General features: G+C 38.5%; 3 protein-coding genes across 4 annotated transcripts in view; all 3 read right to left on the bottom strand.

Moving 5' to 3' along the window:
- LOC118434934 overlaps positions 1-15,172 on the bottom strand; it is a 35,004-nt gene extending 19,832 nt beyond the window's left edge. Inside the window, exons 1-2 of one of the 2 annotated variants that reach the window (XM_035849673.1) lie at positions 13,967-15,172; positions 7,539-7,627 (exon numbers count right to left, since the gene is read on the bottom strand). The gene's annotated coding sequence lies outside the window, so the exon portion shown is untranslated. The remainder of the gene's footprint in view (positions 1-7,538; positions 7,628-13,966) is intronic. The other variant, XM_035849672.1, reaches the window with a different exon arrangement.
- A 1,019-nt stretch (positions 15,173-16,191) lies between these two features.
- Positions 16,192-20,393, bottom strand: LOC118434817 (mucin-5AC-like). Its single transcript, XM_035849135.1, has 5 exons — positions 20,183-20,393; positions 19,861-20,070; positions 17,036-19,540; positions 16,868-16,966; positions 16,192-16,524 (listed from the first exon to the last, which is right to left on the bottom strand). Exons 1-5 carry the CDS (start codon positions 20,391-20,393, stop codon positions 16,379-16,381), a joined length of 3,171 nt encoding a protein of 1,056 aa, XP_035705028.1. The 3' UTR covers positions 16,192-16,378.
- A 356-nt stretch (positions 20,394-20,749) lies between these two features.
- On the bottom strand, positions 20,750-25,000 carry LOC110845699 (propionyl-CoA carboxylase alpha chain, mitochondrial). Its single transcript, XM_022092170.2, has 17 exons — positions 24,287-25,000; positions 24,088-24,199; positions 23,930-23,985; positions 23,742-23,846; positions 23,350-23,657; positions 23,228-23,288; positions 23,009-23,131; positions 22,869-22,943; positions 22,722-22,777; positions 22,486-22,545; positions 22,193-22,406; positions 22,063-22,120; positions 21,730-21,908; positions 21,436-21,654; positions 21,254-21,359; positions 21,137-21,159; positions 20,750-21,046 (listed from the first exon to the last, which is right to left on the bottom strand). Exons 1-17 carry the CDS (start codon positions 24,545-24,547, stop codon positions 20,954-20,956), a joined length of 2,109 nt encoding a protein of 702 aa, XP_021947862.1. The 5' UTR covers positions 24,548-25,000; the 3' UTR covers positions 20,750-20,953.
- Between the last annotated feature and the right edge of the window lie 124 nt (positions 25,001-25,124).

The raw sequence follows: 25,124 nt of genomic DNA, 5'->3' as shown, positions 1-25,124 counted from the left end.
TTCTTGACGCGTTTTCTTGTCTCCGATCTCAGACTTGAGTTGAAATACATGAATGAATAATGGTGCCACTTCATTTGACTTGGGCGTTACCTAATGGCTGTGCCCGATTTCCATTAGCTCCCCACTCCCATCCTCTCCAGATAAGAACAACAAGAAGGAGCTCCGCACATAAAGATGTTACGCTGGTTGGTAGAACAACCTCATAAAGGTAACAATTTGATGAGAAAAGTACACAAAGCGCCGCAACAAGGTATTTAGAAGCGGAGGCCGTCGATAAATAAAGTATTGGCAAATTGGACTCTGTTAGTTTAGTTTACTCAAATGGCAATTCTGCTCCATTGTGGTGTGTCTTCTGCACTCACACACACACGGCCTTCACGTGTTATGTATATTTCCATTTGGAGGATGTGCAATTTTCTGGTTTTCTTCTTACACCTGCCACCAGCAGAAGAGCCACTGTGTTATTAGCTGCTTTTTGATCAAGCTCAGTCAAAAGCAACATATAACAATCTTTACCATAGTCGTTTTGGATTGAAGAGGTGTTGACAAGGACAAGTAAAAGGAAATACGTGTGCACTGATTCAGATCGGAAACTATACCAAGTTTGAGCCCATAGGTACAAAATGTATGTACGTACCTATACATATGCTCCAAGAACACAAAGTGACAGAAGAGACTTTCTCTTCCCATGGAATCATTGATCCATCCATTTGTACTTACGGGCTGACTATGGCGAATACCTTAAAGTTAATCTCCACCAACCAACCAACTGTTCAATTACTTATCTCATTGTTCCTTGTCTTCCTGTTCCTGTCACACTTCAACTTTTCACTCAATTCTGGCAGAATTGGAGGGGAAAGTTAGTGGACAAGGGCTTTAAATGTGATTGGCATTATTTGGTTCATTTTGTGTCATGTTTTGAAACATGAGCAAACCATGAGCAAACCATCCCCTGACAGGACAAGAACGGTGTGTGGCAATGGACTTTGCGTGCCACATTTATTTCATGATCTCAAAATACTTGAATAGAAATACAACTCCTTTGTGTTGACTTTCTCACCACTGCTGAAACGACATTTTTGACAGACCAATGAATCATCAAAGTAACCGTCAGTCCCTCGTCCGTCATACCAAACAACAATGGGGACCGGAGCGGAAGTTAAGTGACATTATCTGTTCATTACTATGTCGTGTTCGGGGGGCTGGCCAACAACATTATCATTCTTTCCGTCTTGTTTTCCAACTTTTGGTGTCTGCCTTGTGAACAATTCGTTCCAGCCGTTTCGAAATACAATTTATTTATTGCAAGCATCGTTTGGAGAGAGAAGATGTCAAAATTACTATAGACGTCTCCGACAGAGACAATCTCGCTTGTACTCATCCGTGTATCCATGTAACTGCTAAGATACTATAAGTGCGTACTTGAATATGTGTCGGTATATATATTTTCTACTACGCAGCATTACGAATATGGTCCTTTTTCCTATACGTGAATTATCTTTTTGTCTGAACAAAGGACGTAATAAGACTTGTGTAGCACTTTGGCAAAATCGGAAATAAAACCCTCAGTTGTCACATGCACAAACATACCACTCAGGTGAAAGGAGGAGGAAGAGGAGGAAATGTAGGAGAAGAGAAGGAATTTTGGTCTGGAATTCACCTGGGAACACTGTTCTCCTGGAGAAAATTTCAGAGAAAGTCGTTGTCGTCCTCGTCTCCTGGAGGGCTCAGCAACCAACCACCACATTGACAGAGGAAGAAGAAGAAACAGCACAAGTGTTCAATCTCGAGCTGCAAGTTGGTCCGTGTCACCCTAGGCTGCCATCCACTAAAGTGATCTCATGAGCCATCAAACCATGGCGAGCTACACCACGGTTGCCATCAAATTCACGTTGGCTTCCCTCTCCTCTTGCCTTCTTTCCTAAGATCCCGATAAAACATATTGGATTGAAGAAGAGCAAGATTTGGATCGAGTATTTTTCTGACTTGCTTCACCTTGGGAAATCACTGTGGTTCTCCTAACCATGGGTCCCCTGTTCGACTCAATTTAGCCCCCGCGACATGAATAATATAGGACTAATTTAGGGAAAGACACTAAAATCAACTCCATTTAAGATGTTTAGCCTCCAGGCACTCTCCGTGCTCCACCACGTTTTCACTAGAGAAAGTGACTTTCTACATAATTGTATTGCATGTAGATAAGTAGTGCACCATTCCAAAATGTTACGCTATGCTTTTTTCCCATGCCCATTGCAACCCTTCTGTGTTACATAGAATGATAATTAAAAAGAAAGAATGGAACTGCTTATTCATTTATTTATTTGATTCAGCTGCACGATAAAAATAATCAGCCACATCAACGAAAATAGTTGACAGCCAGTGGTTGGTTACGTGGATGGAAGTGAAAAAGAGTTGTGGCAGCGACCATTGATGCCATCGGTAGTTTATGGTTCCATATTTTGCTTTCTTCCCCTCAACACCTGTCGATATTTTCCTATCCCGTATTCCCTTCCATCGAGACGGGTTGCTTACTGCTGTGCAATATCTTACAGCAGCAGAACCCGGTAATGTGCCATTTCCCTACTTTATCACACTTCATGAATCAAACATCTCAACAACGTGTTCATGTTTCTCACTCGTGTTTAACACACTCAAGTGCCCGAAGCCATAATAGTGCGAGCTGAAGTTGGTTCATACCATTTTCCATGCGAGTCAAAGTAGGGAGAAAAGTAGTCTCGCGTAGCTGACAAAGTTAGGAGAAGTGGTAGAAAGTCGACTACCATGCTCATCAGCTTATGGTGTTTTGGCCAAGGACTAGTGCGTCAAGTCACTGCGAGACTCAAGGCTTGCACGTCATGTCAAGTCTGTTCTGTTCTGACTTACGAACAAGGAACCTTTTGCTTAGAAAATACGGAAGAGAGAGAGAGAGCTCGCTCTTGAGAAGGAAGGGAAGTTTGCATTATGCAGGATTACGGCTATCCTCTATTCTGCCCAATGTCTTATTTGATACTCCTCCAGAGGGACGTTTCTTTCTCCGTCGGTTAACTTTTCTGGAGTGAAAGCTTATCTCGTACTAAATTCTATGAGTTGGTCACCAGGAATGCTTCCGAGTGTATTCTGCAGCCACGGAGGAAGGGAAATAGCAAAGCAATCAATAAATTGTATTTCCACATTTAGATAGTTGGCTCTACTTATCATGGGTACGTGTTCGCTCGTGCCGTCGTGTACATGGGCGTGCAATGCAATTGGAGTAGTTCGCTTAGTGGTTTGCTATCTGATAAATTGTTATTAGGATTAACCTGTAGACACTTCTTGGTTGTGTAACATCCTGTACAATTCATCGTTTCAGAAACGTGGAAGGTCTTCTTGTGCACTGATGATGAGAGTGCATTCATGCGCCATTCATTCTTTTTTATACCTCCTTCTTTAATCAACCACTTTGGAGGAATGTATCGGTAGCTACACTAAACGTGTACGTAGGGATTGCAAATCCGGTTTTCCGAATTCAAAGTAGTAGAAATCCGGATTTCACAGAAACAAAATCCAGATATGGGAGCTTTTTAAAATATTTTTTACAATAGCTGAGAACTTTTTCCTTTGTCAATTACTCACAACAAAATTCGACCTGGATTGAATGACGTCCTTGTCCGACAAAGTATTTCTGTGTTCTAACTTCTATTTTATAAATGCCTTAAAATTAGTTCTGTTATAATCATTTTGGACAAGAGGTACCTCGATTTCAGGTTTTGATGCCCTTCAGATAGGTATGTTGTGTATTTAGGATGTACCCGATGAGTGAACATGAACAACAGTAGTTTTATTGCATGGCCCAAGTTGCGTCCACCACACCCACTCCAAGTTGCGAAAAACACTATATAAAGACACCACATCCCAACAGTCGCCATAAATTGAATATCAAAGTTAACGTTTTTGAATTTTGTAATACTTTTCCAAAATTTCTTGACCTATCTAGAAATTAATGTCGAAGAAAATCATAGTTTCGTAAAAGTTGAGTTCGACGATAAATCAGCTATTCGCATTTGTAACCCTTTGGTTGAAATCAAACCATTTATGGATTTGGAACACGCAATTGAATACAATTATTCAATAGAAGTATGAAATTTTGAAAGGATTTATATAATCTCAAAAACGAACTTAAATCATGATTTACAGTCTCGCATGCAGAACGAAAAACTCGAAATCTAGATTTTTAAAATTTGAATTTTCCATACACTTGAATTTGTTTTATAAAATTATAAATGAAGACACTTTTCTCATTATTTTGCCACTTATTTCTGATTTGTCGACTATACATATACATAGATAGGTGTACCTACATATGCATACTATTGCATACATACAATAATCAGATATATACGCTGATAAACGTTCCGGAAACAATAATAGTTGAAATCGTCGAGTCTTTTAGGCAATTCAACACTATCCTTGTTGTAGCATGTACGTACAATAATAACAATAATACAAGGGAAAAACCACAACTGCCACAATTGGAGTACGAGACGAGTTTGAATTTCGTTAGTCAAGTATGACAGATTCTGACCACGTTTCTGCCATTATTTCACAACTCTCTTGGCTGTACGACTGGATCCGATGAAGATGAAATAAACTGAATAATAAATTTCAGTTTTCACGGTTGTCAGGTATCAAGAGGAGATATTAAAGTGAAAGCGAGTGAAATATACGACTTCACCAGCAAACAATGGTGGTAAAGTGGGCAATGCAGAATTGAAGGGTTTAAATGAGCTGAAGAAAACGCTGTATTTCGCCGACCCTAAAGGCGTTGTAATACTTGATGTTCCTCCTCCTCCAGCATTTGCGGAACGAGTTCAGACTCCTTGACAGAATTCGATCCTTCTGCATAATGCATTGCTTCTACATTGCTCGTTGGAGAATTTAATCCCGTAAATTTTATGCCCCGATAAGGATTCAATGGCCGATTGTGTTGTAACCAAGCCATAGCTGCTAATGACCTGACAACCGTATAAATGGATTGACTGTCTCGTACTACTGCCCTTTCATATCTCACCGAAATGCACTAAAAACTTTCTCTCCCACCAAAAGAGAAAGGTGCCATATGGAGCAGGGGACTGTATACGTACTGACTATGATTGCCGAGATTTGGCTCTAAGAAATGGGCATCCCATCAGATTCATTACTATAAAAAGCAACAACGACAAGTTGAAGTTCCGGCAGCATTTTTTATTTAGGTACCATTAATTTTCACCCAGAAACCAAGAAACAAACTCCTTTCAGCCTACCATAAGCTATGTCCACACTTACGCGAGACCCGGCATTAAAAAGTGCGTACAAATATAAATTATTAAATATAATTATTTTTCTCTTTACAGTTTTGCTGCATTTCAATTTTTACTATGTAAAACTTTTTTTCTTGCGTGTAAAGTATGCATATTTTTTCCAACGTATTCCAGAAAGAAAGACTTCAAAGTCAATTCCTTGGTGGATTCCATCCTGTCAGTGAGAACGAGGTAACCCACCACGCATTTGTGTAAATATATTTACATATATTTACATTTACGTTTTAGACTGGTACTTACGAATATGTAAGTATGCAGATTTATTTTGAACGTGATAGTTGATGAACTATTCCTCTTTCTCAAGAAGGAAGTAATGTTTCGTGGCTCGTCAATTTTAAGTACTAAATCTGAACCTTCTATCGATATGGTGAAACTGACGAACTAAATCGACAAATGGAACCAATATTGGCAACTTCCTCATAGGAAATTTTTAATTTGAGACGAGCTATTTATTTTACTCATCCTCAGTCAGCTCTGCTACTAATCATGCAAACTAATATTGATAACGCAGCCATGTTCTATTGTAAGAAATGGTTTAAGGTGACGGCAAAACTTGTACACTGAGTAATGTACTTATGTATTGAAAAAAATCTCTACTGCTTTTCTTGAAATCTTATACATTTTACGGAAATTATTATATGTATTTCCTAGCCGAAAGTTACATTTCAACAGGTACGTACACACTCTTAAAGGATGAGTTATGAGCTCAGTTGTTGTAATAAAGACTTTATTTTACATAAGTACATCATGTAACATCATTTCTCAAGCCCCAACAAAAATAACTCTATTACTACTCGTTCATATTGCTTTAAATGTATTACCGTTATATTTAATGTGTTTTTAATTGTCAAAGACAGAGTAACACACAAAAGATTAATAGCCAATTAACCCCTAATTAATTGACACAACAACACTAAAGGCGTTCCACTCTCAATTTTTGTCCTCATATTAAGCAGCATGGAGAATGGAGGTGATCAAAGTGGCTGGTAAACCAAAATGGCTCCACCTCAACGCAAACATCCAAAGGAGAAAGTAACAAGATTTGCACTTTCACTATCTAGTTTAGTCCTTGAAGTCGGAGAATTGTTGCCTCCAGTACAGATATAATATACCCAAGGTAAGAGTGGCATATCCACATTGGACTCTTGTTTATAGGCCTCGAATATTACCCGAGCTGCATATAAATAAAATACGGCCCCACTGAACGCGTAGTGAGTGAGTGTTATATATTGTACGTGCTTCAAAGGTCCGCGTGAAAGCGGGCGCATTGAGTGTTACTTCTTGTCACAGTTGATGGTCACAGAAGAAGAGAGGCGGATGGCTAAAAAGCACGGACGAGCTCAAGACCCCAGATTAAAAGCTCTTGCATGGATTCAGAATTGGGCCAAGTGAAATCAGGCTTGTTAAAATCTCGATTCCCTTTTCCAGAGCTTTTCACTTGTCTGTTGCAAATCCCTCGAGACTTTGTTATGCCTGTTGTGTTGATAGGAGGCCGACCGTCGTCCCAGATTCCACTGTGGATAATCTTGAGATGCAAGCAAGAACTTTCTCCTCACTTTCTCCTCCAACTAGGTTTGTATTTAGTTTAGTGTGGTAAGTTATCATTGGATACATCCTGGGAAAATGTGCGCTTCATCTCTTTTAATCCCATGGAGAAAGTTCTTGTGTATATTATATATATACCTATTTCAAACTCCGTAATGTCCAGCCACAAGTAATACAGGTTAGGGACACGTCTTTCGAGGGCCCTTAACATCAGCTAGGACAAACTACGCACAAAATCCTTCTTGAGGTCTCCGAGAAACATAATTTTCCACAGAAATTGCCGCTGTAACGATTTTGTGTGAAAGAACACAAATCAAATTTGCATGGTTAACAGGTTAGTACATAATCTATATATAGATTGATCATTTCACGGAATTTGTTTATATAAACCTTGTTATTGAATTTGCAAATTGGCTGGTTCGCAACACATAATTTGAATTCACTTGAAATTCATCCACTAGCACGAAATCACGTTCTCAGGATCGAGTTGTTTGCATTGCATGGGAACGGATATAAGCAGGGATTTGGGATGACGATAAGGTGGAGAGAGCTGTGTAGGTATTCTTGGTGCAAATTTTGGTGGATTTGTGAAAGGTGCGATTCAAGCATGAAGAATAAATAAAAGGGATGTAGGCAAGTCTTGCGAATGTTACTTACTGGATTCAATTTGGGATTCCTCTACGGCTGTCTGTTTGTCTGTCTGTTTGCGTGTGTGCTTTCTTTCTGCCACCACTACTCCAACATTTCTATATTAAAAATCAAACAGTCACAATCCAATTTGAAAGTTTCGCACTGGAACTTTTTCAAAGTCAGTGATCCTCCCAAAAGCTGTGATCTACATGTTATGTATTCAACTCTGAAATTGGCAAAGTTTCCAATTCGCAGAAAATACAAACAAAAGATGAAAAGGAAAGCTGCTCAAAGCAAAATGACAAATGCACAAGCTTGAAGCGCCAGGGATTCTTCATCGTTAGCTCATGCATTCGAGCTGTGGCATATTCCAGATTTCCCGTCCAAAGTAACTTCCTGCTTTCACATTTACCAATATTTGCAGACTGTACGCATGTCTTAACTCTCGTTTTGCTAGGCTTCACCCCGACAAGAGTGATAAGCCTTGCATACAATACAGCTTTGGAGACAATTAGTATTAGCCCATTGGAATTACTCTAATAATAAACTCGTTGGATTTGAACTTTCTCTATTTCTCACTCCATACGCACTTAGGTTCACCCATGCCAAAACTTATTCACTTATAACTTGCAATGTAATAACCAATCTACGTAGTTCATGATATAATACTTATAAAGTGTTAAATTGGCTTTTAAAACACAATAAATTGATAAATGATAAAAGAAGTAATGAAAATGCATGCTGTCTGCAACATTGTATTTTCTTGTGAAGAAGTGAAAGGGGTGTTCTCACAGTGGGGTCATTACAAATCTAGAATAACAGTACAATGGCGGTGGTGGTGTGCGGTTGCAATTTATGAAATCCGAAACCAGTTTTGGCAATGTGATACGGTTTCACTTCACCGACTGGACAACTACACGAAGAGGCGAAATGCATAGCTGGGACCATTACGAGGATATGTACGAAGCAAATAAGTGATGAACTCTTTTTTTATCTTTCCACATATCCGCGTCCCAGGCAGGCAGGCAGTCCCAGTCACTTCACAATTTAGAGGTCCACAGTGATGAACTCCATCCATCTAGTTTCCTCGCCCTGCTTCTGACCTCACATGCAGCCAGCCCTGTTGCATCCGCCGCGGATACGGTGAGCGATACAGTGTGTGGGGAAGGAGAGAAAGCGAGTAGTTTTCAAGTCTAAAGCTCCTTACCATTTTCCCCGAGAGTGAGAAAGCGAATCCAATAAAACTGGACAAAGAAAGACTCAAAAGAAGTGAGTGGGCTTGGCTAAGAATGGGGTGATGGGGTTACTCAAGCTTCCGAGCATTTCAGCCAGCTCTCTTTTCCTTGAATTAGATTAAGTTGGGCAACTAAAGCCACCACAGAGAACACCAACCAAACTATTGACCACAAACCAAGAAAAAGAAAGTTACTTGGTGAAATTCTTCTTGAGAACAAGGTTACAACCTCCTCGTGTCGTGTGGACACTGCTGGGAAGCAAAGTCGAATACATATAAACTCGTGTTCTTACATCCAATTTCACCTGCCTGAGGTGAACTCGGAGTAATTTACGGCACCCCGTTCTTTCTAAGAAAATTAAATTTTGCAAGGCTACATATTTTGAGGCTCCTCTTTCTCGACGTTGAATCCCAATTTTAGTCCACTATTCAAGAGGCAATAATCAGTAGCAATGACTTCAGACTACACAAAACACAGTACTTACATATCTACATGCAATACTTAAGACAACATATGTAGCTACAGTCGATGCATGATTTTTTTATACTTGATAAACTTGAGCTTTATTCATGTTTTCGTGCAAGTAGTGAAAAGGTGTAAAAAATCCTTGGACGGAATTCAACACCAACAACAACATGATAAAGTAGAGACGTCGTTTTTACCTAAAATAGATTGAGATTCTGATGAAAGAAAACAAACGCGTGGGATTTTCTCTTTCTTTGGTTGATCAGTTTTTCGTCCATGAGCTGCCACGACTCAACTTCTGCAGTCCATCATCATCAACTCTGCAACCAATACTGCATCACAAGGCAGATGCAAGTTTTTGTGTCCGCGTTAAAGAAAAATCATGTCTGTCTGTGCTTTCACACATGTCGTTGAACAACAACAATGTTACTTTCTCCCTTCGCACTTTCTCCAATACTACGTAATCTAAATGTATGGCTGTGGATGGCCAAGTAAGAGTGACGATAACGCGAGGCGAGAGAGAGAGAGATGAAAGATCTTTTGAGGGAAATAATGTGAAGAAGGATTGTCCATAGTTTTAATGCTCGTTCGTATTGTGCACTATTTTCTTGGGTGAGAGCTACCAGGATTGATAGAGGAGTTTGAAGGGAGAACACATAAATACTTTTATTTCAGACACTTATTCCGCTCCTCCATTGTTATGGGTCAGATCGGGGAGGAGGAAGGAAATGATGATGGTGCATCGAGGAAGGATATTATTCCGTTCCCTTTGACACCAGCGAAACTCGAGATGGTAAAAAAGTGCTGGTATAAAATAAACGTTGTTTTACTTTTATGGCGTTCGTTCACACTCAATTTCCTCCAGCATAGCACAAAAACCACCACATACGTAGTGACTGGCAATATGAATTGAGTTTTCTATCCTGTATGTACGTACGTATTTATGTATTGGTGGAGTCATTTGGGTGTGAATGACTTAACGTGCATATTTACGTGAGAGTCAATATTTTCACGATTCTGCTCTTCCGGAAGGAAGGGACAGCGAAGATGAAAACACGAATATTTTACACCATCTCAATTTGCATATGACAGATTTTCCACTACTATTATTGGAACTAACAAATGAGGAATAATTCTTTTGTCATCATCGACTTGTAAACTCGTTCCGGTTCGTTCATTCGGTTTTACATGGTGGTTGGTTATTTGAGCTTGTGTACACAGTCAGTCTCACTCACTCGCTCGCTCTCTTGTGCACTATTTCAGAGTACTTACTTCGGAATGAGACGATTCCAATCTTTCAAGCATGCAGTCGTACGTCTATCGACCCGACTTAATATAAATATTTGATGAAGTTTTGTATATAAGCCACATTTGTACAAAATTAGGCAAAGAGACAAATTAAAACAAACTTGAAATGCACCACCAAGTTAAATATCTATCAAGGTCTCTGTATTGACCAAAACTAAGTTGATTTCGTCAACAGATTTAATTTTGCGGTATCGTAATTGGCTTATCGTTTGCAATGGTTCTAAATAGGTTATCATTATAGTTTATCATTATATCGACAATTATATTGAATCATGCTCTTCCTTTCCTTCCCCTTTAGGCTGGTCGCTGTTCTCTTTCTAAACAGGAATATTATTTTCCAGTAATACGTATGACAAATAAAGCAAAAAAGTGCATGACATATTGCGTAGATTTTGTAATTATTTAACAGAATTTATATGATTTTAGCGAAATATAATCAAGTCACTACTTAATAAATGTTAAGGAGGAGCCTACAATGTGTGGGCTATAAAATCAAATGAAAAGCATAAACGTGGAGATTACTACCTTTGGTATTTTCCTCGAATTCATTATCCTTATTAAAGAGAAATGAAAGTTTTATAGGTTGGTGTGCTTGGAATAATAATTATCCGTCCTAAAAACTTATCAACTAACCTTAGAACACGAAAATCCTCTAATGTGCTCACCAGATAAAAACTTTGCAAATTGGTTGGCACTACTCACTCAAAGTATAAAACAGGGCTTTCTCCGGCTGGGGATAAAATGTGGTGAAAGTAGTTGTTGAAAATCCAGCCCCCATCAGGCAGACTTCCAAGTCATGATTAGCAGACTCTCTTTTTTTCTGTTGGTGCTTCATTTTAATAACAAAAGTGCTTTTCTAGTTCTTTTTTATGGTTGTTTGTTGAGCTATCTTGAGAGGAGTCTAACCTCCATAACATTTTTAAGTTTTAACTCTATAAAGTTTTAATGTAAAAATGTAATGACATACTCTAGATTTTATAATAAGCCTGTTGTGGGCTTCTGGTGTTGTGTTGTGATGCAAAACTCGTATATTCGCTGGCATCGATAAAGTAGCTGCTGCAAATGCAAATTTTATAGGATTGTCCAAACAAGGATAATGTACCGCTTGCAGCTTACACTGCACAACTGACCTTTATTCATTTCTCGAGTAGATCAGAAACTGTCACATGAAAAAGTTCAATAAACAGAATCTCATTAAAGTTCGATTTTAACGAAGTACGTAACACATTAGAAAGTTGGTCTCGTTGTTGGTTGGGCAAGTTAGAATAGAACTGGAAAGGTGACGTCTTTACATATTGTAAAAATATTAGCTTTGTAGAATCCAAATGTTAAACTGTTTTTCTTTATTGATGAGAGTTGATCAAATAGAATTCTAGCAATGCCACATTAAATGTCGATTACTGTTAATAATAGCAGACCTACATACATATTTAATGCACATGCATACGCTAAACGTCAAGCAATTCCAATCTTAGAATCACGTGGATCTTTAATCAGCTCGCATGTATGGGAAAGCATAAAATCGTTTCCTTGTTCCTTGCGTCAAGTAACCCCACAACCCAAGAATTAAACAAATCGTTTGTTCATCATATTAATTCGTTGGCGTACACGAAATAATAGAAATAATGTCACAAGAACATTATTGATTGATCCTCCTTGTCTGCAGGGAGAAATAAGTCATTGATTGGAAGGTAAAAATATTGGATGGACGAGGAGTTAATCGAGGAGTGAAAGTTTGCAAAGGCCAAAAAATAAGCATGTAGTACATAAGTACGAAGGTCTCCCTCGTTTGTGCGTCCCCTCCTACTTATCCATGTAGATGTCTACATAACGAGCCGAATGTACCGCAAAGAGGAAGAAGGAATAAAGATCAATATCAATTCCATTAGTTGTGCATTTTACATGGAGTAGGATAAAAAAGAAAGGACCGACTGTGCGTACCAGCACTAACTTTTTCTGTGCTCATTTTCCCAATATTTGTGCATCCATTTGGAACAAAATGATGAATGATTATCATTGAGGTAATTTATCCCAGAAGAACTAGAAGTAGAACTCGGTGGGCTGAGTGAGAGGATTTTCGAGGAGATGGATGAATGCAACTGGCTGACGATTATTCTGTCGAAAATTAAATTCCATATCCACTCCTTGGCTGCTGCATGGGCTAATGTCGGGAAGAACAAAAATAAAATGCACCAGTGAGAAGGTCTCAGCTACAACAACATGGAACGTGGATGTCAGCCTAAAGAAACAATTTACCAAAGAAATTGCATGAATGGGTAATTGTATACATAATTACCATCATTTCTAGATCCAAACCCCCAGCACTGCTCTCTCCGCTGTCTGGGAGAGTGATGGTTAGGCAAGAAACGTGGGAAAAGAAAGGTTGGTAGTCGTGGACAATGTGCTAATAACCTAATTAAGAATCGCAACTTGTGGATGAAGGCTTAATTATTAAGTCAGCCTGCCTCCGCCGATGTAGTTTCCTTGAACCACCAACAGCAACAGCAGGAAAAACTACCACCAGGCCAAATTGCGTCTTATCTCTATCGAGGAGATTAGGTAGGAAGGACTAATTTGTTTGCCCTTAAAGTAATTAAACTGTCCCACGAAACATCACATCGCACTTTCGCCAACACTTGTGATAAGCCGCTTTTTCTTATGACATACAAGGAGAAACCGGCCCCGAAGATTGAATGACTTTCCAGCCTTTTGTTTGCAGAGAGAATTGGAAGTCCTTTTTCTGGCTTTTTCGTCCTCCTTCGTGTCCTCATATCTCGAAGCGTAATCTCAATGCATTCCACCGGAAAAGTTGGAGGATGAGGAAAATTGGTCACCACTCACCCCATTCCGTACTCCATTTCCTTCGCATTATCCTTCCATCAAAGGCATACAAAACAAATAGATTTCTCTCGAATTTTTTGAAGGACGCAGTAACTGCTTTAATGATATGCTATGTTCGAAAGTCCTGCTAAGCCCATATTCAGCCCACTATTTATTACTCGTGCTCTAGAATTCTTGCAATTCTTCATTACCGCACGGTACATCACCACCTACATAAAGATATGAATACATAGTGCCGGACTATCCACTATACAATATCTGTCCTGGTACAAAGATAGCCATTAACTTGTTTTGATTCAGTTCTCCTTTGTTGATACATTCTGTAAAAGCTCCGGCGATGAGTTTCCTTCCAGGAATCCGACTATAATGACTTATGTTTTATTTATATCAATTCATTCCTTTTAATAATGCTTAAACTTGTGTTATTTGAAGTACGCATTCGGGTGGATTTGTTTTTAGATACGACTTTCATTAGTTTCATTACGTGGGCATTTGGTGAAAGACGCAAGTTAACTAATCCTAAGGATTCTACATGAAATAAATGCTACTAACTATGTAACTAGCCAATAATGAGGCCAGCAAAAGATCAAACAAAGTACAACTCACCCCAGTTCCTCAAGTTATGTCACAGTGAAAGTCCTTGCTTTTCAAGCTTCGTCTAGTGGGTAATTGCTGATTGAACCATTTGGGAATTCATGAGGAAATCGTCGCCTTCGTTTAGTAGCACAGCTTGTAATTGACTATTGTACAATCTAGCATGACGTAGAACTCTCAGTTATTACGTTATTCGTGACACCATCGGCTCAGGTACAAATTTACAAGTAGTCAAGCAAGAGAAAGCCGTTGATTGCATGCCTTAATTTACTGCACATATATAAACATGTAAATATGTATGTGTAGGTATTTAACCGCATATTACGTAAAGTATCCAATCATACGCTGTTCGAGGAGTTATTTGCTTATAATGTACTGTCCATGACTGATTTATGCAGTTTTCGAGTGTCACAACAAATTGCTTTGAATTTCTGTTGCTTGAATCACACACCAAGAAGCTAATTTTATGCGTCTTTCACAAGACAAATAAACTGTTACAGTTTGTCTTGATGAATCAGAGTGGACTTCCTGTCAGACATGGATAGAATTTTATTTGGAGCAGTTAGTATAAACCAAGAATCTTGGACGAGTTGGTTCTGTTCTTTGTTAAAATAAGCATTTCTCACTGTCTGTCAGCACAGCAGCAGAAATAACGAGTTTGTGGGCCCTTCGTTCTTTCTTTTTCACACACCTGTTCCTTCTCGGTGGCTCATGGTTGAGGTTCTTCTTCTTGTTACGCTACGGTTGAACTTTATAGATTTTTGATTTATTATTCGTTTCCACTCTCACATTTGCACGGGTTCTTAATGTTCCGGTTGATGGTGTAATTATTATTAACAGGAAGTTCGACCAACGCTTTTATTTGCACATTTTATCTCATGGGAAGAAAACATGTGCGCAATATTCTCTCAACTCTCAAGGTTTTTTTAACTCCCCAGTGAAAGCAAAACCAGTTATTACTTGGCGTTATTTGAGAGAGAGATGGGAATAATGAGGGAGAAATTTGAGACCTGTCGTCACCAAAACTCCTCGACGTCCATACTCCGAAGCCAACGTGACTTCACTAGGCAGCAAGAAAAAACAAGTGTATCGCGTTACAACTTGTGCTGGTTGTCTGCTGTCTTTTTTTGCAAAAACATGCAGAAAGGGTTGACTCAGCATAGAGAGTTTATTTTAATATTATTGGGAACTATGTGACTCGCACTCAACCCGGCTCGGTTTTCTGTGGAGGAATGAGAGCAATAATGGTGTGGGTTGTTGCTGAAGACTACTATAGATCGTCCTATTCCTCGTCCCTGTGTTTCGGCCTGCTTTTTCGGGGAGAGGAAAAGGTGCATAAGAACCAAAAGGACTCTGGGAGGCGGATGGGTTGATGTGGAGTGGGCTCGGACAGAATAACTCACCACCAACCAAACCAGCCAGGGATCCTTACGTGGATGAATTGCCGTGCTTTCTCTCTCCGGCTCTGTCAAGACTACTTTCACTTGCGAATTTTGAGCCACCGGTCCAACTCAGATGCGAATGCATTACGTACGAGAGAGATCTCTTTTAGATCTAAATTTATAATGTTGGGAATAATCTGGAATGCTAAAAGTTCGAAATCCAAAAAACTATTAACGTTTATTTGGGGAAAAGCAGGCTCGATGAATATTATTATACACACAATTCAGTGATTTCTATACAGAAACTTGTACAAGTCAGTATTGACATATTCTGACAATATGATGTATGTATTTACTACTTCAGCACAACAGTAGCGATGGACAGAAATATACGTTTTATGGAATTTTGTGGAACCGTAGCCGAGTCATGTCTATGTATGAATCTTTGAGAGGATTAATCTGTCAATTCGGATAATACGAGTAGTGATGGTTGAAGAAAAATGTGTGCGGGGAAAAGGTTTGCATTCATTTTGCGTTCATTTATTATTTGTACTAGAAAAAGTTGTGTGTTTATCCCGAACTAACTATGGCTTACGTTACCACCATCTCTGTCTGTCTGGGATCTTGATAACTCCCTTTATCCGATCGGATTGAAATTGTGCACATACATTCGTATGAGCAAAAAAAACGTATGAGCAAAAATAAAAACCAATTAGTATCGAAGATACATTATCTCTATGTGAAAGTCAAATGGGAATGTTTATGCAGTGAATGTACCTATGTAGGTGCCAACGAGAAAGAATTGGTTAATACAAGATTTAGTTCCAAATATCCCAAATTAGTGGCATGTACTTAATCAGACAATATTTTTATTTTATTCGTAACACCTAATGTTTACTGATATTGCATAGATATTTATTTTTACAACATTGTGTCTAATGAAGAATGCAATTCGAACGAACTGTTGCAAAATCTTTCAATTCAATACATAATTAAAAATGTCGTCCGACACTTTTAAAACAACAAAGAATAAAATCATGGTTCACTTTGGTCGCTCAATCTGATTCCCGTCTTGTAAGATTCTTCTTTGTCCAATTTTGGGGCTAGAATCTGTTTCCAAAAGCGATGTCTCTGGATTTTCGACACGAAAATTAGCACCCTCAACCCCACTGTGGGTGGTTCCCTTTTCTAATAAACAATAAAAGTTACCATTGCATCAGAAGATATTGTCTTGTCCGCTCTCTTATTTGCGATTGGGGCTTGTAATATCTGACCTTCCGTCGTTACAATTAGGCCTACGATTACGATTGTAACATAAAAATCAATGGAGCACAGCGAATCTGAAGGTTCAATTCGTGACGCACAATTCATTTTTTCATTCGAAGAAACTACAGGTTAACATGCGTTGAATAAATATGCAAGGAAACCACGCACCAATAAATGAATGGGCAATTGTGCAAATCATCAGCCAGACTTTTTTAAGTTAACCAAATGTTGGATTAATAATGATAATATCTTTTGAAAATCTTACCGTTATCTTCAGCTGAATCTTTCTTATTCATCGTTGGTTTTGGTTTTGGACCGTTAATAGTGCTTTCATGATCAGGTTTCATTTCTCTCGTTGGAAATGCTGTTGAGTTTATGAATCGATGCCATCATTTTATAAATCACGTGTGTAATACATAATACACCAACGAACCTGGCAGTTCTGTTGTACCCGTGGTCATTCCTTCTCTGGAGAAAGTTGACCCGTCATTATCACTCCCCATATTTTCCGATTTTGTAGTGTCCGAGCTGTGCCCCTCAGAATTTTGGTTTGGTTGATGTTTGTTTGGAGATAAAGCATCTCTTGAGCTTTCAGTGGTGCTTGGAATTAATAATTCCGTTGAGGTTGCCGTCGCCATTGAAATGTCTGAACCACTTATTGTCGAGTTGTTGCTCGTGGTTGGATTCTCAGTCGTTGATGGAAATGATGGAGCAGTGACTTTCTCCATGAAAGAATTTGTATGCAAACTCGCTGTACTCTCCTCCTGAATGTTGTTGTTAGTAATGGTTATGGAAATAACATGTCCCGTTGATTCCGTTGTAGAATAAATGTTGGAATGTGTGGCAGAGTAATCGTCAGTTGGGTGGGAACTTACTGCATTTATACTTGATTGCGAGGAGCTGGAACTGGTAAAAACGTCGTTGGATCCTCCCGTTGTGACTCTGCTTTCTGAAACGGCCTGAGTATGGCTCCCAAAACTTTCAGTCAGAGCTGCACTTGTTGTGGTTTGAGTAGGCGTTACATCGCTTCTGCTGAAATGTGTCAAACTTTCATTCATTTCACGAGGCGAGATTTCGGTGGTTGCAAGCAGGTGTCCATTTGCTATGGTGCTCAAGCTGGAAATAGCAATGGTGGACGTTTCATTCATGTTGGGATTAACGGTGAGTGTTGTATGTGCGGCGTCCTCTGCACCTGTTGCATCAAATAGTGTACTGCTTTTGACTGTTGTTTCCATTTCATGAGTATTCTCATTAGTATTGACTATTGTAGTAGAACCAATCGCAAATGCTGGTCTTGAAATGTTAGGTTGCCCGTTTGTCGAGGTCTCTTCGGAGTGAACGCTGGCTGTTACTCCAGGAAAGGAGGTTAAATTCGCCGTGTGGTCATTCTGATCAATTAAGGATTTGGTTGTGGTGCCAAGTGACTCTGGCGACGAAGTGGGTTGTGTTTGCGCAGAGCTATGAGTCCCTTCGGTGGTCTGAATTGATTCGTCTCTTGTAGATGGATGGGTTGTGCTGATGTGTTCGACAGGTAATGTTGTCTCACCATTAGTCAAACCTGTCGAATAAGAAGTTGTCGTATCATTGACATGAGATTTTACTTCGAGTGTCGAATCATGTGTTGTTTTAATACTCGGCATATGTGTAACTTCAGAAGTGCCGTGCGTTGGACCGCTGTCCGTAGCATTTGACGTCGTAGTTATTGGCATCTGAGTCGATGGATCTGGTTGAGTGTAGTTCATAAACTCTTCATGATTTTTTGTAGAAATGTCATACGTAGTCAATTCATGGTTTGTGGAAGAAGTGGTTGTCTCACTACTTGTAAGAGGGTAATGCGTAGTCTCGTAATTTGTAGGAGTAATATGGGAGGTCTCGCTACTTGTAGGCATGTAGTGGGTGGTTTCACGACTTATGGAAGAAATCTCCTCTGTGGGTTTGTAACTAGTCGATGGATTGTCCGATGTCGTTTCATGACTAATTGAAGAATAAATTGTTAATGGATTGTCTGATGTGCTTTCATGACTAATGGAGGAATGACTTGTGGATGGATTGTTCGGTGCCATATTGGTTGATGTAGATTCATGATTCGTCGAAGAATAACTTATCGATGGACTGAAGGATGTCGAGTCATAAATTGTGGGCGTTGATTCATAATTCGTCGAAGAATAATGATAGGTAGGTTCATGACTTGTTGATGGAGTGTAATGGGTCGACTCTTGGCTTGTGGTGACAGGTGTAGTTGCATAGCTCGAAGGAGGGTGGAATGTGACGTCGTGAGTGGTCGAGAACATAAAATCTGTGGTCCCGTAGCTTGTTTCGGGGTTGTGTGTCTCATGATTTGTTGAAGAAGTATCCTGGACTGGACTTATTGTAGTCACTTGGTAAGTGGTTTTGTTGCTTGTCGATGGATCGTAGAGGGTTGAATCCTGGCTTGTCACTGAGGTGGTATAAATCGTCCCAGGGCTCGTCGACTGTGTTAAACTCTCAGGACTTGATGATGGACTTGTAGAATGACTTTCTAGGTTTATTGGAGGATTATTGGTGGAAGTGTGGTCAGTGGTATAATAACCTGTAGAAGAAGTATGTTGCGTGGTCTCAGTATTTGTGGAAGGGATAAAATAAGTCGTCTCGACACTTGGAGGGGTATGTTGTGTGACTTCATGACTGGTAGAAGTGTGAGTGTTTATTTCATGAATTGTCGAGGAGGAATCATGCAAAGTGGTGGCATCACTTGTAGATTGGATAAAATTGGTAGTTTGATGGGTGGTTTCATGGCTTGTTACGATTGTATGCGTAGTCGACTCCTCCAATACCTTCGGCATCTTTGTGGTGTGCATATATTCTTGACTCGTCGCATCACTCTGGTGGTGCGACAAATCGGGATGGGTTGTCTCAAGGCTTGTACCGTGATCAAATACATGCACTGTCGTGTGCTCATCTGCAATTTATATTAATTTGTTGAACATCTAAATTTTCATAATAATGTCAGATGCTTAGGTATATGTTGTTACACATGTATGTATGTGTGTACTACTTTTTTCATTATTTGGATGATGTTCTGGGTGAGGAGAGTCGTCCACAAGACTTCTCTGGTCTGAATGTGGCATCTTTTCTGGCCCATTTACTGCTCCTTCTTCGAGATGGGGATGATCAAAAAAATTATAAAGAAATAATTAGTTTATGTACATATATTTATAATTGAAAATGAATTTATGACGTCAAGTAAGAGTTGAAAATTTGAAACCGACAACTACCTACTTTGAGTAGTTGTCATCAGGGCTGGAGTTACAGTGATAATGGTGGTCGGGGGGTTTTCAGTCATTGCAGACAGACTATTGCCTTCAGCATCTCCGTCTCCGTAATAATACTCGGGCAGGGCCCCGTTCTCTTGTATGTTGTTATCCGGAGGGAATTGTGGTGGGGGTGGGAAGGCCGGACGTGAATTATAAAATGGAAAGTTAAAATGGACTGAAAATTCCAATGCAAAAACGGTATTATGTTATGGAAAGTAAAAATAATTTGGGACCTGGGGAATTAAGTGATGGAAAATTGAGGAAAAAAAATAAATGCCAAAATTTACATGTCCATGAAGGCAGTTCGAACAATGGCTTGGCTTGGGTTGATTCAGAATCAGGATCTGCATTCCCTTCCGACAACTGTCCTGATGTTGGTGGAGTTTGATAACCATGAACCCTTCCCATTAATCGTCGAAAAAAGTCGACCGTTGGATTTGGGTTGGTCAGCGATATGCTTAGGATGCAAACTATGAATAGAGGACCGGAAATTGCCATTGTCATTCAAAAATGAAAAACAGGACGATGAATCAACGACAAATTTCTTAAGTAATGTGAATAAATAGAGAATTAATTTGCCTTTAGGAAATTTGTAAGTCATGGAACATTGCATGAGAAGAATGAGTACTAAAAGAAACTAGTTTCTAGTGAAACGTGGCGAGACAATGAGATTGCTGATGCTGGAGAATCAAATGGAAAAGGATTTTTACTCAGTCATTTAGCACCTTGACCGTGATCTCATTTGATATTTTTTTTGTTTTGTAAATATTTTTTACTACATAAATCAGCGCAGTATTGCATTTTATGTTACAAATTAAATATGAGGTAATAATTGGCCGAGAAATATATACATATGTACGCTTGTTGCACATATGATATGTGACATATCTATTACAACATTTATTCATGTGAGATATACATAGTTTTCTATTAGTTCAAACTTTAAACCGTATTTATGTGTTACGTTGTACTAAAATAGATCTGAAATTTCTATCTATGATAAGAATATGGCCTTTTAAAAATAAACTTTTGTCTGGAAACATTTAATCTGAACATAATTATTTTAGAGTAATTAAAACGTCTTCGTCTGCAACTGAGTCACCTTCTTTGATGTTAACTTCTCCAATTATTCCATCAGCACCAGCAACAAGCTAAAACATTATAAAAATATTCATTAGCGTAAATTAAAAATACAGTTATTAGGAAAGGTATATTTAGTTATAAAGACTCGTTAAACTCACTTTATTTTGCATTTTCATAGCCTCTGAAAATTTTTTAACAAATCACAAATTAATAGTTGTCAGACAATAAGGATAGTAATAAATGTTGCTTAGAATTATTAAATTAATAATGCATACCAATTGTACAGACTTCTTGCCCTTTGAACACTTTATCACCGACTTTTACAACGACTGATCGGACAACACCTGGCATGGGGCTCAAGAGTTCTTTAGCTGTATCGCCCTAATGAAAAAGTTTAAAGTGATTGGTAAAATTGCATCTATAAAATACAAGATGTTAAGTAGTATCAATGTCTTACCAATTTTGGCTGAGGCATGATATCTAAAAGAGTTTGTGCGTATGGAGAGAGAAGCTTAAAGTCATAGGAAGATCCTTGAAACCCAATTGTCCAAATTGGTCCATTACGACCACGACCATGAATTTGCAATATAAACGTCTCCCCATCAATATCTAAGTTGACAGTGGATTTTCCCATGTCCCACGTTGGCAGTGTAATTTCACGTCCCTCAACATTAATCTGTATTATACATATTGAACAATTGATTAAAAATCCAACACTTTTATTAATTGGAGAAATACGTTAAATAATTACCAAAAATCCATTCTCTAATTTAGAAATATTTACAGCCGTTGCATTTTCTTGATCTGAAACCACAAAATCCCAAGAAGACTCCTTAACTTTCAATCGCAGGTAACGACTTGCTTCTAATGCCGCAGCGACAGCCTTGAGATTGTCCATATGAGACTCGCTTAGCTTCGGAATGGTGAACCCTAAAATTATTAGAAGTATAATATATAATACACATTATAAAGTACTAAAAGTCACCCAAATTTGTCGAATTTGATGAAGATTGCATATATTTGTAATTCTCGATATACAATTATTTTCATTGCCGCAATTTTCAAATAAGCATGTATGCATTACCTTTAGGGTATACGCGTGGCAAGTAATCCGTATCTGTGTCTCCAGCAACGTAGGATTTCTATGATATTTTAGGTAATTCATAATACTACTGTAAATAAGAACCCGAATGGATGTAAAATACGAATAGTACCTCGGTAAGTATATCTCTCAGAAGAGAAATATTATGAGAAACCCCTTGAATTACATACGAGTCCAACGCATATTTGCCTCTGGCAATAGCTTCATTTCGGGTAGCACCGTAGCTTACAAGTTTACATATCATGGGGTCGTAATAAACTGAAATCTCTGAACCCTCCCGCACTCCCGAGTCACATCGGATACCTTCCCCACGGGGTTCAACATATCTGTAAAATAAAGATTAAATATTCATGTATATAAGGAACGTGAGTAATTAATACACGTGTATCATAAAGTAGTCTGTACTTGAATAGCCTTCCAGTTGATGGTGTCCCAAAGTTTCGTGTGGGATCCTCAGCATAAACTCTATAAAATTATTATAATTCACATACTGGGCGTTAACGAACAATACGACCGTGTTCTACATGGAATATCTCTCTTCTTAAGTCTAAAATAGATTTCTTTCACAAAAATGACTTTTAGACGATATCTAGAGTGTTGACTAATTCTAGTAGATTGTAACAATAATTTTGATTCGCTACCTTAGTTCCAAAGCCCATCCGTTAATTGGAATATCAGCCTGGCTGAATTTTAATTTCTAGTAAAATACATTGAAAAAGTTTAACAGTACTGTGTCTTGACGTATGCCAGATAGATATCAAATGTTTAAAAAAACTTGAAATACTCACATGTCCATAGGCTACACGAATCATTTCAGCTACCAAATCAACTCCTGTTATGCATTCACTAATTGGATGTTCTACCTGCAATTGAACCATTGTAGTTAACGTGACCAAACGCCAAACGTGTATGTAGACAGTTATCGTACCTGCAGTCTCGTATTCATTTCTAGAAAATAGAAATTCTTCTTGTTATCCACCAAAAATTCGACGGTCCCTGCAGATGTGTACCCTATTGCTTTAGCGAGATCTAATGCTTGATTTCCCATTGCCTTAAGAGTACAGCAAAAAAAAACAATTATACTTTTATATCATACTGATGCATTTATACAGTATTTCATGAAAGAAATAGGGGTGTTATATAGTACCTTTCGCAGTTCAGGGTCGACAAACGGACTAGGAGCCTCCTCGATGACCTTCTGATTTCTCCTGTATAGTGAGATACAAGCTGTATTACCAGTATTATTTTGAATGTGTCCGAACTGAATACCTTTGAATGCTGCACTCCCTTTCATTGAGGTAAACCCCATTCCCGTGACTATCACATAAAATTTGGATTTCGATATGCCTAGGTTTGACTACGAATTTCTCGATGAGAATTCTATCATCTCCAAAGGAGGCTTTCGCTTCATTCTTCGAAAGTCGAAATCCTTCAACAGCTTCTTTGTCGTTATGAGCTATTCTCATGCCCTTTCCCCCACCTCCAGCGGATGCTTTAATCATGACTGGATATCCGATAGATTTCGATATTTCGAGGCAATGATCCTCATCCCTAATTTCACCATCAAATCCAGGCACCTAATAGTAATGATTAACTTATAATTATCATTAATATAAAACAGCACATTGTGTTTATAGCTAGGTTGAACCATACGTCCATACCGTGTTAACGCCAGCCTTGATTGCTAATCGCTTCGATTCTAATTTGTCCCCCATTCCATGAATTGCAACTGCTGGAGGTCCCATAAACTTTACCTTCATATCTTCCTACGAATTTCAGCATTATTAATATTAGTATAATGGTGTATTATGATCACAAATATGATTTTAGTCGTGGTATTTCTTCTTACCAATTTCTTAACAAAGTTGGCGTTTTCAGACAAAAATCCATATCCAGGATGTACAGCTAATAAAATTAAAAGTTCATTGGAAAGTTAATTAACCTCTTCTATGTCTCGCATGAATTTTAATTTGGAAATAAATAAAAATAAAATGAGTGATACTATACCTTCCGCTCCGGTTTGCTTAACCGCATCCAGAATTTTATCCATGACAAGATAAGATTGAGAAGCAGCCGATTCTCCGATCCAAACTGCTTCATCAGCCATTTCTACATGCATCTGTGATAAAATTTCAAAGTCATCAAATTAATCACCCGATCTTGCTTATGTAACGTGCTATTAGATTCGATGCAAATATTTACTTACAGCTCCTGAATCTGCAGTGGAATACACGGCTACGGTTTTGATACCCATTTTTCTTGCTGATCGGATAACACGGACTGCAATTTCTCCACGGTTAGCAATTAGAATTTTTTTAAAAGTCGGTTCTGCAGGATCGATGGGGTTAGTTTTATAAATTGTGTCAGCCCACAACTGTTTTCGCCTGGGATTGACAACAGCGACTGGAACCGCATTTCTGAGCAGTGAACTTGTCGTCAATTTGCGAACGTGTAGCAGCCAAACCATGTCGACAAAGGGGAAAGTTGGAAGGGAGCAAGGAGGAGATTGGCGACAAAGGGATTAGGAACGTAGAATGTGTTGCTCAAATAATTATCCAAAATATTTTTTAATCTAGTTATATAAAGAGATCAAAATTAAGAAGAAGAAAACCAGTTGTATGTGGCTACTGGCTGGTCCAAGTCAGTCCATGTGATTTTGCCGACTTGCTCTCGGAGAACCAATTGCATGTGCAATTTCCTCTCCATACAATATGATCATATCATCATTCCCACAAATCAATGACTTGAATTATCATTAACATTTCACAAACATTAAATGTTCCGGAATTCATTTTTTTGAATTTTTTTTCAATCAATGTAAGTCAAGGTTAATTAATTCCTCCTCTCCTTCACTAAATAATCTACGTTTCATGAGAGAGTTTAAATTTGTATAAACTAATAAATGCAGCATAGAAAAGCGTAAATTACAATTTAATTCGACGTATATCACTATAATTAGTTATAAAATTAATAATAATAATTACACAAAGGCTAACCAATTTTTATCATGCAAAAGCTACGCAGGAGAGGCACAATGAGAATCG

This window comes from Folsomia candida, unplaced genomic scaffold, assembly GCF_002217175.1.
Source record: "Folsomia candida strain VU population unplaced genomic scaffold, ASM221717v1 Fcan01_Sc003, whole genome shotgun sequence".
Lineage (NCBI taxonomy): Eukaryota > Metazoa > Arthropoda > Collembola > Entomobryomorpha > Isotomidae > Folsomia > Folsomia candida.
This window is presented reverse-complemented; position numbering and strand designations above follow the sequence as displayed.